Here is a 15,093-nt window from a genome sequence, read left to right as displayed (position 1 = left end):
CTGCTACAATGCATTCACGACAAATATCTGAGTCCGGCGCCAAAATGGGTTGTTTTTGGAGCTAATAGCCCAAAATAGGATGCATTTTTTTTTTATACCAAAATGGGTATTTCGTTGGTTATCCAACGAAATACCCACAATAATTATCGTTCAGTCCGGATTGTTGCATTTCGCTACACTTGTAGCGAAATGTAACAAATAATTTTTTTTTTTGCATTTCGTTGCTATATGAACGAAATAGGTTTTTTTTTTTTTTTTTGTATTTCGTTTATAAAATAACGAAATAGGAAAATATTTTTTTTATTTCGTTTATATAAAAACGAAATAGGAAAATATAATTTTTTTTTATTTTTTTTTGTATTTCGTTGGTATATGAACGAAATAGGATTTTTTTTTTTTTTTTTGTATTTCGTTGGTATATGAACGAAATAGGATAAAAAAAAAAAAATTTTACTGTAAGGTTATTTTAATCAACTTTATATGTCTAGAAAATTAGTCAGCTTTATTTTCAAAAATTGAAACCGCAGAAGTGAAATTGACATTCACAGCTACATTACCCCGGGATTTGTACGTTGAAATCTATTGCGTATCATCATCTTATAAGTAAATAAAACTGAAAATTTCACGCTAATTTGGGGGGAAATTGAAATTGAATGGGATAAAAGGTGTTTTTTTAAAAATCGGCTAGGCCAAACCGCCTTGCGGTAGTTTGTCCACATAGATCTCGAAAAAATACGCAAGTTCAAAAAAAAAACGCGTAAAACGGACGTCCGAGCGCAAAGTTATGACCATCTAAAGTTTGACCACTTTACAACTAGTTTTTCTCCTTATATTTTTTTAGAATTATATTTATATTCAAAATAAAGTTATGTCCTGGAAACAGATTCCTTTTCTTTTTACATGGACAAGTCAGAAACTAAAAAATTGGCTTGTCAATAGCTTTCAATTTTTATTTTTTTTAAGAAACTTTGGAAACGGATTCCTTTTCTTTTTACATGAACAAGTCAGAAGCTAAAAAAGAAGCTAGTCAATAGCTTTCATTTTTTTTTTGTTTTGGAAACGGATTTCTTACATGGACAAGTCAGAAGCTAAAAAAAAAAAAAAAATTCCTATTTCGTTTTTATATAAATGAAATACAAAAAATATATATATATTTATCCTATTTCATTGGTATATGAACGAAATACAAAATATATATATATATATATATATATATATTCCTATTTCGTTTTTATATAAACGAAATAAAAAAAAATTATCCTATTTCGTTCATATACCAACGAAATACAAAAAAACAAAAAAATTATATTTTCCTATTTCGTTTTTATATAAACGAAATAAAAAAAATATTTTCTTATTTCGTTTTTTTATAAATGAAATACCAAAAAAAAAAAATTATCCTATTTCGTTCATATACCAACGAAATACAAAAAAAAAAAATTCCTATTTCGTTTTTATATAAACGAAATTAAAAAAATATATTTTCCTATTTCGTTATTTTATAAACGAAATACAAAAAAAAAAAAAAAAAAAAAAAAAAAAAAAAAACCTATTTCGTTCATATAGCAACGAAATGCAAAAAAAAAAAAAAAAAAATTATTTGTTACATTTCGCTACAAGTGTAGCGAAATGCAACAATCCGGACTGGAACAGTAATTATTGTGGGTATTTCGTTGGTTATCCAACGAAATACCCATTTTGGTATAAAAAAAAAAATGCATCCTATTTTGGGCTATTAGCTCCAAAAACAACCCATTTTGGCGCCGGACTCACAAATATCTATCCATACTTTCATACTTAATACTTATACTGAATCAAACATGTATATTAATTTAAGAAGCGCAAATAAAAGTAAAAGTATATAGTAACGATTACGTGATAAAAGCTTGTATCAAAGACATGGATCTTGCGTTTATTTGTTTAGTGAAAACACCAAATACGAATAAACTAATTTCATGAATTCACCGCAGATTTGCCTTTTTGGATCAAATCTTTTGAAAAAGGTTTATAAACACCTAGTATTGACACTAACTAGATATATATTAAATACATTATCTGTATCTGTTAAAAATTACTTTCCTCTGCATTATGATACATTAATAGTATGATATTTACTTTCTTTTAGTCAAGGAATAGTCTAGAATATTTCGATTGCTTCTAAGTCTAGTATCTACATTATTAATTACAGAATATTTAGCTTCCTTTTAGTTTAGTTACTATAAGGAAAATAACATATTTCCTTTAGATTTCTATAAATAGTGATGTAGTCTCTTATTTTCAAAGCAAAAAATAATGTAATGAATTAATGCAATAAGTTTTTGATCATGTAACAGTGTTTTCGTAAACATGAGTATTATTATTAAAGCGCGTATAATTAATTAGTACACGTTATCACCGCAAATAGCTTAATTAATGGCAAATAATTTAATGCTGAGTATGAGTAAGTTTTTACTATGGCTTAGCCCTAGTAAATTTTTGTTATTATCATATATTTTATTTTGTGTTGCAATTGTTGTCATTGTGCACAGCTGTTGGAACAGCGTGAATTGTGGATCAAGATATTCAGCTGTTGCAATAGAAAGTGTAGCAGCATAATGCATTTCACACACCTAATTTCCGAGCTCACAATTTTCTGCTTAAATGCACACATAAATTACTAAATTCATGTACGGCTAATATTGTTGGGAACACATCCACTAAAGACGTTTTGGACAAATCCAGAATTTTCAGATAGATAGTGGATATGAAGTATCGTTCCATCCAGAACTCTTTTGTCACAACAGGATCAGAAGTCAAGAGTCTAACCAAATTCCTAACGGTATGTTGCTTATAACACAATGGTTGCATTTGACGAAATTCTACCAAATTTTCCAAAAGCTCATATAAACCTGTCTGAAATAATAGTGAACACGTCTGGTACGAGTTGGAAAGCATACTAGCTATTTGAGGCTTGAAAAGAAACTTGGAGTTGACGTTTACATAACGAATACTAAGTTACTAACTTAGCATAAATATATTTTTTTATTTAGGGATAATTTCAATATTATACAATCCAACATAAAATATTATAGTCATGTAGCCATATTTTTAATTTACATCCGCATAGCCAACTTTTTTTTTGCAACAGTGTTTATACACACGATATGCAATATTATACACTTATTGTAGACAATGTATCAACCTGTATAACAGTGTATAATAGGTGTATACATCTACATTGTTATACAATATTATACAAACTTATACAAGAGGTGTTTCTACACACTTCTACACTGTATAATAATGTATAAGAGATGTTTATACACACTTTACCCGGCTGTTTTTGCTAAGACCGGATCAAATCAAACTCAAGATCAATGACAGGGTAAATCGAAATAAAGATGAAGATTGCCAGTTTATGGGTAGAGATCCGATGGCACATGGGTGGTTCGATGGTGTAACGATGGATCTGGATAGCTCAATAGATCTGGAAGCTGAAAAACAATGGATCTGGACGAGCTTCTCTGATGGTGCTTTAATGGTGGTGAGAAAGGAAAGCAAATGATGGAGCTCAAAGGTGGTTTGGTTACATCTCCCAACGGAAAAGATGAAGGAGATGGATCTCCAGCGGGTAACAAAAATTATGGGCTAAAATGGGCAATTAGTTTTCCCTAGCTAATTATCATAGAGTGTAAAATTTCCTTTTATTTAATTATTCAATTATGCATATATATAGTTCCAGCAGAAAGGAACAAGCAGGCTTATAACGTGCTTCCACCTTGTGACGCTGGACAATGGACAATATATTTAGACAGAGAGACAAAATGTAGAATGCCGATCAAGAGACGAACAATGTCATTATATGCTGAATCTGAGAATAGAAGTGCACACTCACACGCAGTGAACATTCAATAGTTGTTCCCCTCTGTGAATATATAGAATTAATAAGGAAGCTGTCACTTGTCAGTTAGGGTGATAGTGGGTCGCACACTATATATTGGTCTTCTAATCTTGGTTTGAGTATGCGTGATCATGTTTCCCATTTCCACATTCAGCAACCTCCAGAATTATTGTTAATGCAAGGGGGTTGACAGAGTTCTTTTTAAGTTGTTGGACTTTGCCTCCAGTTATATTTATATATACACACACACACACCCCTGTATGTAGGCTCCACACAAGACTTGGCAAGTTGTCTATAACTTTTAACATCATGAACAGATTAGTAGAGCCATGCAATATATAGATGATCATTATAACTAGTCTTGATAAACTTTTGTATAGAAATCGCAATTGTGCGGTGTCCTTTCACCTTTATTAGGCTTCAGATCCAACTCATGAACAACTTCTATGGCTCTACTGGTTGGTGGTTACAGCTGAGAGGTGGCAATTGCCAAGTTGAATTGTGTAATCGTCTCATCTAAAAGTTTAAATTATTCAAGAGAAGGTTAATTTATTTCATTATCTTAGTCTAGCAGCATGCGTCTGACTTTTCTGTTTTAGGACTGAGGATGTAAAAACATTTGTTGATAATGAATAATAATGAGACATTAAACCAAATACTTTTGAGTCCCTTTTTTGGGGCCACGTACAATGTTGACCTCTCGTTTCCTATTTCATCTGTGTGTGTGTGTGTGTGTGTTTTTTTTTTTTTTTTTTTTTGGGAATAGACGTAGTTCGAATAAGACTCGGAATTGAGAATGATTTTGATTATGTAATCTTAAAAAGTGTATGGAACATGGAAAAAGTAGGGTACTATTTTCTTAAACTACTCCCTCGTGTTAGGTAACAACTATTAATAAATTTTACATCTCGTGGAGCCAAATAGTCTTAACGTGACTTCATGATATTCCAGCCAGCAGTAGAGTAGCGATGACACAAAGGAAAAAAATGCCACATTTACATCTGCATTGTCTCCTACTTTTCATATCTAAGATTAATAGACATTGAACATGTCCGCATTCATCTTCCTATTTTCCCAATGTGGTTGTCATTATTTATTGAGATTTCGGTCCAAATATGGTTAACTCATTGGTAAGGACACTAAAAAGAACGCTAGCCAAACAGTTTCTTACCCAGATTTCTGCTTGAATACATACCTTTTGTCTGACATTCTTAAAAATAGGCACACCAACTTTACTCCCAGATAATTGTTATGGCTTAAACAGTTCCGATAATTAAAGAAGAGTCATTACACGGTGCTTAAAATACGTTCAGAAACAGAATATGTTCCAAGCAGATTAGCCTTTTTAGAAAGCCGAATCACCAAATAAGATGGTCAACAGAAATTACATGTGGATCCAAACACCACAAAACAGTATACGCCTAAAATCAGGAAATCGTGGAGTGCAGTGTCTATTGCTCCCTCTGTAAGATTCTTGATAGGTTTTCCATATTTAACAGATATCCTAACATGTGGAGTAAAAGCCAGCTGATGACCAGGCCAATTCTTACGCACAAGATAATAGTCCTAAAAGATGCACTTTTTACACATGAATTTTCGCCATACATAAAACATGCCTCTGCTTTAAACTTACTGCTGAGTAATTTCTCTTGTATTAGACTCTATGAAATGATTTCTGCTATAAGTTTCTGAATGGCTTCATTTGTAAGAGGAATACACAAGCAATCTTGACCATCAGAATTTCTTTTGGTTTTGATCAACTCATGGTCTTTAAATTCTGTCAAATGTGAATTCAAAGTAACTTGACTGCTCACCAGGAACCGTTCTCGGCACGTCGTGTACAAATTATTGATTGGCATACCTGAAAAGAACCATGTCCAACTTTAAGGCAAGATCTAATTGCATCAACATGCAGGAGATAGAAATGGGAAACCAAAGTATGAAAGATCTTGCCTTCTTCATCGGGATGGGCCAATTGATGCTCCGCAAGAACTTTAAAAACGTTTTGAGCATTCGGTGTCAGACTCTGTAAGACAATTGAAGCTGTCTTCACACTTTGTGCAGTGCCCCCATGAGCGAGGATGAATGGAAAAAACGTTGCTTCAACCTTGTATGGAGCACAAGTAGGAACATGGCACCAGTACCAGTCAAACAGTGTATGGACCATCTTCTTGTCCCACACTGGCATATATGACAGCCAATACAGTAAATGTCAGACGTTTTTCAACGTGACATGCAAATAATAAACAGAGTTCGAATACCAGCCATTAAGAGAGATAATTTAAGGGAAACGACCAGAATTGACATTTTAGCATAAGATGGTATAGTTACAGTGCTAATATATATTTACATTCAAGCAGTAACTAGCAAAACGCACTAAACCTAGTAACTCCTAAACACATAAAGTTAGCAACATGGACTAGTACATGCAAGACACGGAGAAAAGACTTCACAAAACACTCCCTGACACCACCACCTCAAGACATTCCTTATCTCCACATGCATGCATCAAATTATATAAAAGCTAACACACTTGTCGAAAGAACTCTTACAAAGAGGAGCATTGACATGGTCAATGGAAGCAACCATACGAACATGGGAACAAGCAGCAACGCTCGCAAGACATTGCTGGCTGTCAGAATCACGTAATCCAGGACCATCAATGTTGTGAACAAGAATGCAAACAAAACACTCCTCAACTTCTAGGTCTGGTCTGTCTAGAAAAGCAAGAAGGTCAGCCATGGACCTGGTGTTAAATGGTTGTTGGCTTTTAGACAGACTTCCTGAGGTAGTCTTTCGTCGCAATTTTAATTGATCCCAGAGGAGCTCAGCCAGTGTTATCACCACCTGAAATTTAAAAATCAATAATAGCAGATCTCTTAGTATTTACTCAGAAAGATTGTGTGCCTGTAACACGGGTAATATGATCATAATAGAGGGGTGCTTGGAAGTGCAATAATTGTTGATATTTGAAAGTATAGTAACCTACGAAAAAGGAAATTACTATTGTCACTAAGTCCCAGTGACCATGCACCAGGAATCACATGAATTGTGTAAAAAATTATCGATGTTTCAAGTATCGATAGCCTCCATAAAATGGAGCATTCAGCTGTATTTTCAACCACTGTATTCTATTTCAATTGTTTTAGGATTGTGAAGTCTGCGCATAACCATCTTATTGGGCAAGCCAATGTGAAATCTTCAGTTATAGCCTTCTCATTAAAGCCATTCGCACTACTATATCAGATAACAATAAACTTCAAAAATTGTCAGTGCTAACTTAAAAATCCATGTCATTGAGCCTGTAACGCATTAAAGTAGGAAGCTTACAACCGAACACAACACAGCTCAATAAGCAAATGCTCCTGCCATGATGAGTGCTTTTGTAATAACCTGTCTAGACCTGATATACGTGCCTATAACTTCATTTTTCAGAAAATTTGCAAAGTGGAGTTTGAGACTTTCTACAAAATATTTCTAAAACATAGCTACCAAGAAAGCAGCACTTTTAAACAAGGAAGAAACAATAGATGAATACCTGTTTAAGATTTACAGACTGGAGATACCCATTGACGACAACGACAGAGTAATCAGTTAAAGATGTTGTGGCAAAATCTTCAATCAAAGCTTTCTTTGAACCGAAGCCATACATCAAAAGTGCAAAGCCAGACCTATCAGATTAAATTAACAAAAAATTAGAAAGGAAAACCTTCCAGGTTTAAATTTAATTGCTAATGAAAAAAAAAAAAAAAAAAGGAAAATTAAAAACTTATCCGAAAAGCATAGCATAGAGTAAACCTATACATCAGGACTCTGACCTTAGCACCAAAAGCCATTTTGAATACAAACTTTTGTAGCTACTGATCAAATCATTAACTTCTTTCTCATGTTTGGGCTCAATATTAGCTGCCACCTCTCTTAATTCCTGCATGCAATAATCCTCGTTATGGACTTCTTTCTCATGTTTGAGCACAACCATGGACAAGAAGTATAATTTGGAAAGGAGCATAAACCCTCATCTTTGAGGGTACTACATTGGTCTTTTTTATTGACAAATACTATCTTTATTGCCTTAGTTCAATGGTCAAGTCTGGACTTCCTTAAGAGTTTTATCACGTGAATGATCACAGTTCGCATTTTGAGGTAGTCCATCTCTTTTGTAGATATACCTTCATGTACTTCTTGGAAGGTATCAAATGATAAATCACCCCTTATTTTCTCCTTAATTACAAAAATCACAATCCTTGTCTAACCTCTTAGCATACATCTAAAAAGGTGGTTCACAGAGAAGAAGATCACTCCTAATGTACTTCTACAAGAAGAAGAAGAAGATCACTCCTGTCATACTTCTACATAAGATAGAATTGATTGAAATACAGTGGATTATAATTAGTCAACATTAGATAGATTGCTGTCAAATTTTAGTTATACAGTAGATCACAGAAAAAATAATCAAATGGCAGTCTCAAAGAACCAAACAACAATTGCCAAATTCAGTGAACCACAATAGATGACAGAAGAAACAATCAGATCACATCTATCAAAAAACCCATAGCACAACTTTCAAATTTACGTTCTGTAACCCTTAAAGATAGAAGATAAAAATACTTACATATGTTCAAGTCACTATTACCGCGAAGTACATGACATAAATGTAGTGTTTGAGCAGTGGTGCAATCAGCTCAGGCTGTATATACAGTTCAACAATTTTTAAAAAGTACATCTCTTTATTAAGTTTGCACCCCCACCTTATCAAAAAAAAAAAAAAAAAACATCTCTTTATTAAGTTTGCACCCCCTGCCGCATAATTAGTATTAGAAGCAGTGGTACTCCACATAGTTTGACTTTTAGTGAGATCTAACAACTAATAATATAAACAAAATGAGAGAATAGGAGTCAAACACAAACCTCCTCGTCAACCAGATCGATTTCTGAGAGCTTCCGAGCAGATTTTTTCTTCGAAGAGCCCAATTCTTTAGCAAGGAAATAGTTTCTCGAGAACCCAAACTCCTCTTCCTCAATCTCTTCTAAATCCATTTCCTCTGACTCAGAGAATCTGAAATACTAAGGCTCTGATCAATCAACAAGCACAAGTTGAAATAAGTGCTGGACTCCAAAATTGTATTTGTTCTTTTTGAATTCCAAAGTTCTAGCAAATACTTTTTGGGAGTGATACAGAAGTCCTCGTCATCTTGTAAATTCAGAGGGATCAAGCATATAATCAGTGGGTACACGTGTATCTACTGTCTCGAGCTTGAATTATGCACATTGGTTTTTAGCTCATGGCCTATTTCAAACTACTCTCACCATCACCTGCTATCTCCAATCTGTTCTCCGGAGACTCTGACAAAATAAAGTAGTAGGTTCCTCTCTCTCTGACTTGAAACTCAAGTAGATTACTGAAATAAAATTTGTGGATAAAGTTATAAAATTCACATTTGAGTAGAATTTTCTCGAGCTCCCAGAGATTTGGCAAAGCTGTTCAACTCAATGAAGTTATTAAGGCACGTTCTATTAGATGTATTAGACCAAATCATGATACAGAAAATATGCATTGCTTATCCAATTGTTAATTTCAGTAGAATTAATATTTGTATATCTTTTATTTTATACCGAATCCTATATGGGATAGCAATACTGGTATTAGCTGTATGATACGACCCCACCTTTGAAGACATATTTTAGAAGAAGAAAGCGTGAAAGGGGAAATAAAGATTCTGGAACTACACGTGAGGCGGAACCAATCAGCAAAACATGAACTCATGAAGAGACTGCCTCCTTGATTCTCTCCAGCAGTTACCAATATTTCAATCATTATCAGATTAGGCTTTACAGTTTTCTAGTTGTTTGTTGTAGACAATATATCCAATAATTATCTAGTTAGGATTGTTTTTAAGATTATTGAATGTATGTCTAAATATCAGTTTCTGGGAGTTTTGTCCACTCCATAGGGACAGATTTATTGGTTGTAAATTGTGTGTAAGATTCTTGCACGATCTATTACCAGTAGCAATTTCCTTCTTTCTCAGTCACTTTCATAAGAATTTCCAGCATCTAACACTGTACCAGGATTAAAAAACAAAACTGGCCTTGAGATTATTCTTTCGCTCAAGCGCTTTTCAGGTTTAAGAAGGGAAGACAGAAAGCCGCTACTCCTCTACAGAACTCAATAAGTAATATGAAAACTCAAAATTGGTTATGCTGGAGCTCCCATTGAAGCCACGAGAAATTGATTGCTTTATATGGTTCTCTGTGCAGAAAATGTGTATTTGGGATTTTATACTTTCACAAAAGAAAGTCAGGAAGTTATAGGTTTACCATTTGCATATGTAGATCACCATTTTTCAATATAAATCTGGTGTCATTTGCTATTTCTGGTCATCAAAAACACATTACATTTTATTTAAGAGAGCTGTCGAATGAATGACAATCTGAAATTTTTAAAGCAATAACTACAAACCCTGAAGGATAATCTATATATTATTAAAAACAGGATAGTTTTAGGACAAAAAGTGGTTATATTAGTTATAAATTAGTTACAATTTTAAATTTTAAATTTGAAATGAAGATGGTAAAGTTAATTTATTTATTATCACCTCTAAAGGACGATGGTCGGGCATATTGTTTTCATCTTCCGATCACAAAGCGCTGCACGATGGATTAGTTTATGGAGGTACTAAGTATAAAACATTTCAAATAAAAATTAGTGCAAGTTAGTGGGTAGTTTCCCCGTTGAAATAGGAATTTAGAGGATAAAATAAGAACCAAAAAATTAACTAACCCTAAACCAATTCGAAAGCCCCCACCCACGTCTAATTAACTTCCCATTTTCCTCATTCATGGTCACATCAATCACTCCCATGAATCACACATACGGTTACACATGACAGACATATGGTACACTTTTTCCGGCGAATTCAGTTCTATAGCGCACAAGTTCCACTACTGCAGAAGATTTATCTGTTACATGTAAAGAACTGGCTTTCTCCTTCATCAGATGGGTGAGAAAAGTCCAGCACATGGAGAAAATCAGAGGGGAGATAAGGCAAAAACAGAAGTGCGAAAAGTTAAAAAGAAGAAAAAGTCTCTTAAAGAAGCTGTGAGGTGGAAAAGCGTGGAGTTTGTCACGTAAGTAGAGCACATCTTGGCTGTTATTAGATGTTGGAATTATAGGTGAATCTCGAGCATACTTTTATCTTTATTATAGTGGTTGATTGTAGATGTCATATTAATTATCTCCTATTTTGGTTTAGCAGTCTTTCGAATATGTGAAGGCCATTCTGAATTTATCATGGCATATACATATCTTATAAGTATGTTGGTTTCTCTCATGACAAATTGACAACTTTAACATATTAAACCAGCACATATATGTACTTTTTGCCACATTTTCTTTATTAATTTTGTTGTGATATCTGTACCGGTTTGTCGTGAATCATATGATTTAATCCTTGACACAGCTACTTTCTTATCAATTTTTTGTTTATTGGATATTCTGTCGTTGAAAAATCACGTTACCTTCTGCTATATTCTGTTGGTAAATGGTAATTGATTAATTTCTTCACTACGTTTGCCTCTCAGTTGCAATGTGATTAGAGGACCCTTTTTTCCTTTGCCTCATTTAAGTTACTTTTACTGATGGATTCTTTTCTTTTCACTACGTTTGCTTCTTAGTAGATGCATTGGTACGTGCGCTTATCTGTTATCATGCGATTATATATATATATATATATATATAACAAAACGTCCTTCAATCTGTTGATTATTGACTCAGTTTTTCATATTGTGTTAGCTCTCCCATTTGTTGGTTCTCTTAATAAGAAGATACAGAAGTCCTCTAGACTTGGTAATGTTTAAATTTTTTTATAACTATCTTCTTTTGAATTGGTTGATGTATGGATTAAAAGATGTAAATAAAATCAGGTTCAAGCAAATGAAGGAACTATAACAGTTAACTTTTGAGGATGGAGTTTTTAACAAATTTAAAGTCTTTAATAGGACGTGTACAGAAAAAATTCATAGGGAAGCAGAAGAAGAAAGAGGATAACTTTCTGAGAATGAGGTATATTTTAACATTTGGGTCTCTCTGTAGACCAAAGATTAAGTTGGATTATGAACTTCATGTTGGTATTAGCTCTGTATAATTTATTATTTTTATGTAATGGAGAATGGATTTCGTTTTGTACAGATGTCGCAAGGACCAGATGATCATTCGCAATCAAATACCTTATTCTTGATTTAATTTATTTTGCAAGATGAGTAGCGTACAACACTTTTGTATATTGGTAGCAGATTATCATCCCTTTCTAGAGCTTATCATTTGATATGTTTTTTCAAATTTGAATTGGAATGAAGTTCAAACTTCTTAACATTTTCTATACGGAAAAGGGTCAAATATACCCCTGAACTTTGTGAAATCGTTCATTCATACTCTTCATTATACTATTGGGCCAATTATGCCCTTGCCGTTATACTTTGAGTCCAATATACCCTTCTTTTATACTTTGAATTTAAATATACCCTTTCTCCGTTAAAATTGTCTAAAGCGGATATGAGCTATGACGTGGCACTAACAACTTAGTGAGGTGGACACCACATGGCATGCCACCTCACCACCCCAACCCATTTACCCCTCTCTTCCCCTTCTTCTTCCACCACTACCATCTCTTCCCCTCCACAACCTTTGCAACCATTAGCACCACCAAATCTCATCTATCGCGCACCAAAATTCGTAGTCAAATTTTCCTCTCTAAATTGACTACTAAATAGACCCATATTAACTAACGAATAATCTGACATAAAGAAATTTCACATTTTTGTTCATCCTTGGAGAAGAGGAAGTGACAGAATACTTAAAACCACAGAAATTTGATAATAGTAGTAAAGTCACCTAATTCCCCAATTTCCCTCCATATTATTCTCATTCTCCTCAGTTCGCTCTTTTTTCCCTACTTTGTCGTTAATGGTAATAAAATCAAAGGGAAAATAGAAGTGACTGAAGTGAATCAATTGATTGAATTCGAAATATTCTGGATATATCGTGATCGGTAATTGATTATATTCTGAATCAATCGGTGTGGTGGTGCTAATAGTTGCAAAGGTTGTTGAGGGGAGGAGATGGTAGTGGTCGAAGAAGAAGGGGAAGAGAGGGGTAACTGGGTTGGAGTGGCGAGGTGGCATGCCATGTGGTGTCTACCTCACCGAGTTGTTAGTGCCACGTCATATCTCATGTCCATCTTGGACAATTTTAACGGAGAAAGAGTATATTTGGACTCAAAGTATAAAAGAAGAGTATATTTGACCTTTTTATATATATACTCCTCCAGTAACACATAAATCAATATATATTAGCTTCTCTTTTCAATGTTACTGCTTCTGCTAGCATGACTTATTCCAATTGTTGTTTCTCCCTCCTTTTGTTGATGATTATTAAATTTTTTTTTAATATATATTGAACCTTATATTTGTGTTGATGAAATAATGAGGACGTAATAAAAGAATCATAATCAATGATGTTGTTTCTAATTCAATTTGCTTTGTTATTTTTTATTTATCTTAATCATAATCAATACTATCTACTACCTCTCAGCTCTTTTTTCTTTAAAACGATCCGCGCATCGCGCGGGTACGTATACTAGTATGGACTTACTAAAGCTGTTACAGCAGAATAGTGTGGGCAAATTTCACCCATATTTTCTTAACTCACACAAACCGCCCATAAATATGGGTTACCCCGTCTTCAACACGCAGTAAAATGGGTTGGAAACGGGGTTTAGTGCGGGTCAAATATGGGTCAGGACATTGCTAATTCAGAAAGGAAAATAATTGAAAATTCCATTTGCTTGAACAATTAGGAAAATTTGAATATTCTAATAACAGAAAAACATTAATTACTTCTAAGCCAAATCCGGAGGCCGATAAAGATCGAAGGAATCGCTTAGAATTCTAAAGAAACAAATTTTGGCTACTTCTACCAAAATGTGAAGTTTGACAGTAACTATTCTTTTGGTAAATACTGAATGTTGTATGTTTATTGCATCAAACACAACTCTAAACCTTGAAAATTTGTACCAGTAAACTTTTTTAACAATGTTCACTAGAATAGGTTTACCCTAATATATAGATCGTCATAGTCTAGTTTGGTTATATACATTACTAGAAACTATATGGCTGTACCAATAAAATATGGGTGTAACCCGTTTTCAACCCGTCAAAATCCGCGCCCATTTGCCACCACTAATGAGCAGAATAATAAGTCACATAAAAGGAGAAGAGGAAGAAATATAAACTGAGCAGAGTACCTTCAAACCTTTGGCTGAGAACAAGCACTCTTCTCGCGATAACCGTTTGCAAATACCCTAATGATATTTTTCCCGCGGCTTTTTTATTATTATTATTTGCGCAGTTTTGGACAACTATGGGCTTGGGCCTCATTCTTTGCAACAAAGTTGCACATTTGGTTAATTTCTTTTCTTTCTGATTGATGGGTGCATCAAGGCTAGTAAGCTATCGAAATGGGACTCTCATTTGTAATTGGTGTACCCACGTATAACCATAAGATGTCCAAATTTTCATGTCATGCAAGTACTACTATTTAAGGATCCCCTTGTCATGAGAATAAATTAAAGATGGGTGCATCAAGGCTAGTAAGCTATCGAAATGGGACTCTCTTTTGTAATTGTAATATAATTGTAATTGGTGTACCCATGTATAACCATAAGATTTCCAAATTTTCATGTCATGCAAGTATTACTATTTAAGGATCCCCTTGTCAAGAGAATAAAGTAATCCTTGTATAGCCATAGGATTCCCAGTTTTACATGCCATGCAAGTTACTCTCTCTAGTTCAAAATAAGTGTTCACTTAGTCTTTTTATTTTTATTCAAAATAAGTGTCCACTTACATAATCAAGAAAGAATCAATTTTATTTTTCAAGATTTGTGCCTATTTACTCAAGGCAATAAATAGGCAGGAGTCTTATTAATTAAGGGTAATTTAGTCAAAATACCTAGTTTTTATAATTTAGTGTTTTCTTATAGAAGTTGGTGTTTTCTTAAGGGGTGTGAAAAAAAACTAAGTGGACACTTATTTTGAATCGGAGGGAGTACTATTTAAGGGTCCCTTTGTCTCATCCATGTCTAGCCATAAATATACCAAAACTCCATGCCATGCTAGTTACTATTCTCTTGTTCTCTAGTTCATCACCATGCATT

The 15,093-nt window shown here is 33.8% G+C and overlaps 1 protein-coding gene across 5 annotated transcripts; it reads right to left on the bottom strand.

Moving 5' to 3' along the window:
• Positions 1-5,203: 5,203 nt before the first annotated feature.
• Positions 5,204-14,340, bottom strand: LOC132045547 (origin of replication complex subunit 2). 5 transcript variants are annotated; one of them, XM_059436134.1, is made up of 7 exons: positions 14,182-14,337; positions 8,789-9,279; positions 7,699-7,805; positions 7,419-7,551; positions 6,433-6,727; positions 5,834-6,061; positions 5,204-5,741 (listed from the first exon to the last, which is right to left on the bottom strand). In XM_059436134.1, the coding sequence occupies exons 2-7, from the start codon at positions 8,915-8,917 to the stop codon at positions 5,542-5,544; spliced, it is 1,092 nt and encodes a 363-aa protein (XP_059292117.1). In that variant the 5' UTR covers positions 8,918-9,279; positions 14,182-14,337; the 3' UTR covers positions 5,204-5,541. The 5 variants fall into 5 exon arrangements, with proteins under 5 accessions (XP_059292117.1, XP_059292116.1, XP_059292112.1 ...); XM_059436133.1 differs by having other exon boundaries at positions 5,204-6,061; positions 8,789-8,936; positions 9,041-9,279; XM_059436129.1 differs by having other exon boundaries at positions 5,204-6,061; positions 8,789-8,936; positions 14,182-14,340.
• Between the last annotated feature and the right edge of the window lie 753 nt (positions 14,341-15,093).

This window comes from Lycium ferocissimum, unplaced genomic scaffold, assembly GCF_029784015.1.
Source record: "Lycium ferocissimum isolate CSIRO_LF1 unplaced genomic scaffold, AGI_CSIRO_Lferr_CH_V1 ctg7005, whole genome shotgun sequence".
Lineage (NCBI taxonomy): Eukaryota > Viridiplantae > Streptophyta > Magnoliopsida > Solanales > Solanaceae > Lycium > Lycium ferocissimum.
The sequence above is the reverse complement of the archived record's forward strand: the minus strand, read 5'-3'. Positions and strand labels throughout refer to the sequence as shown.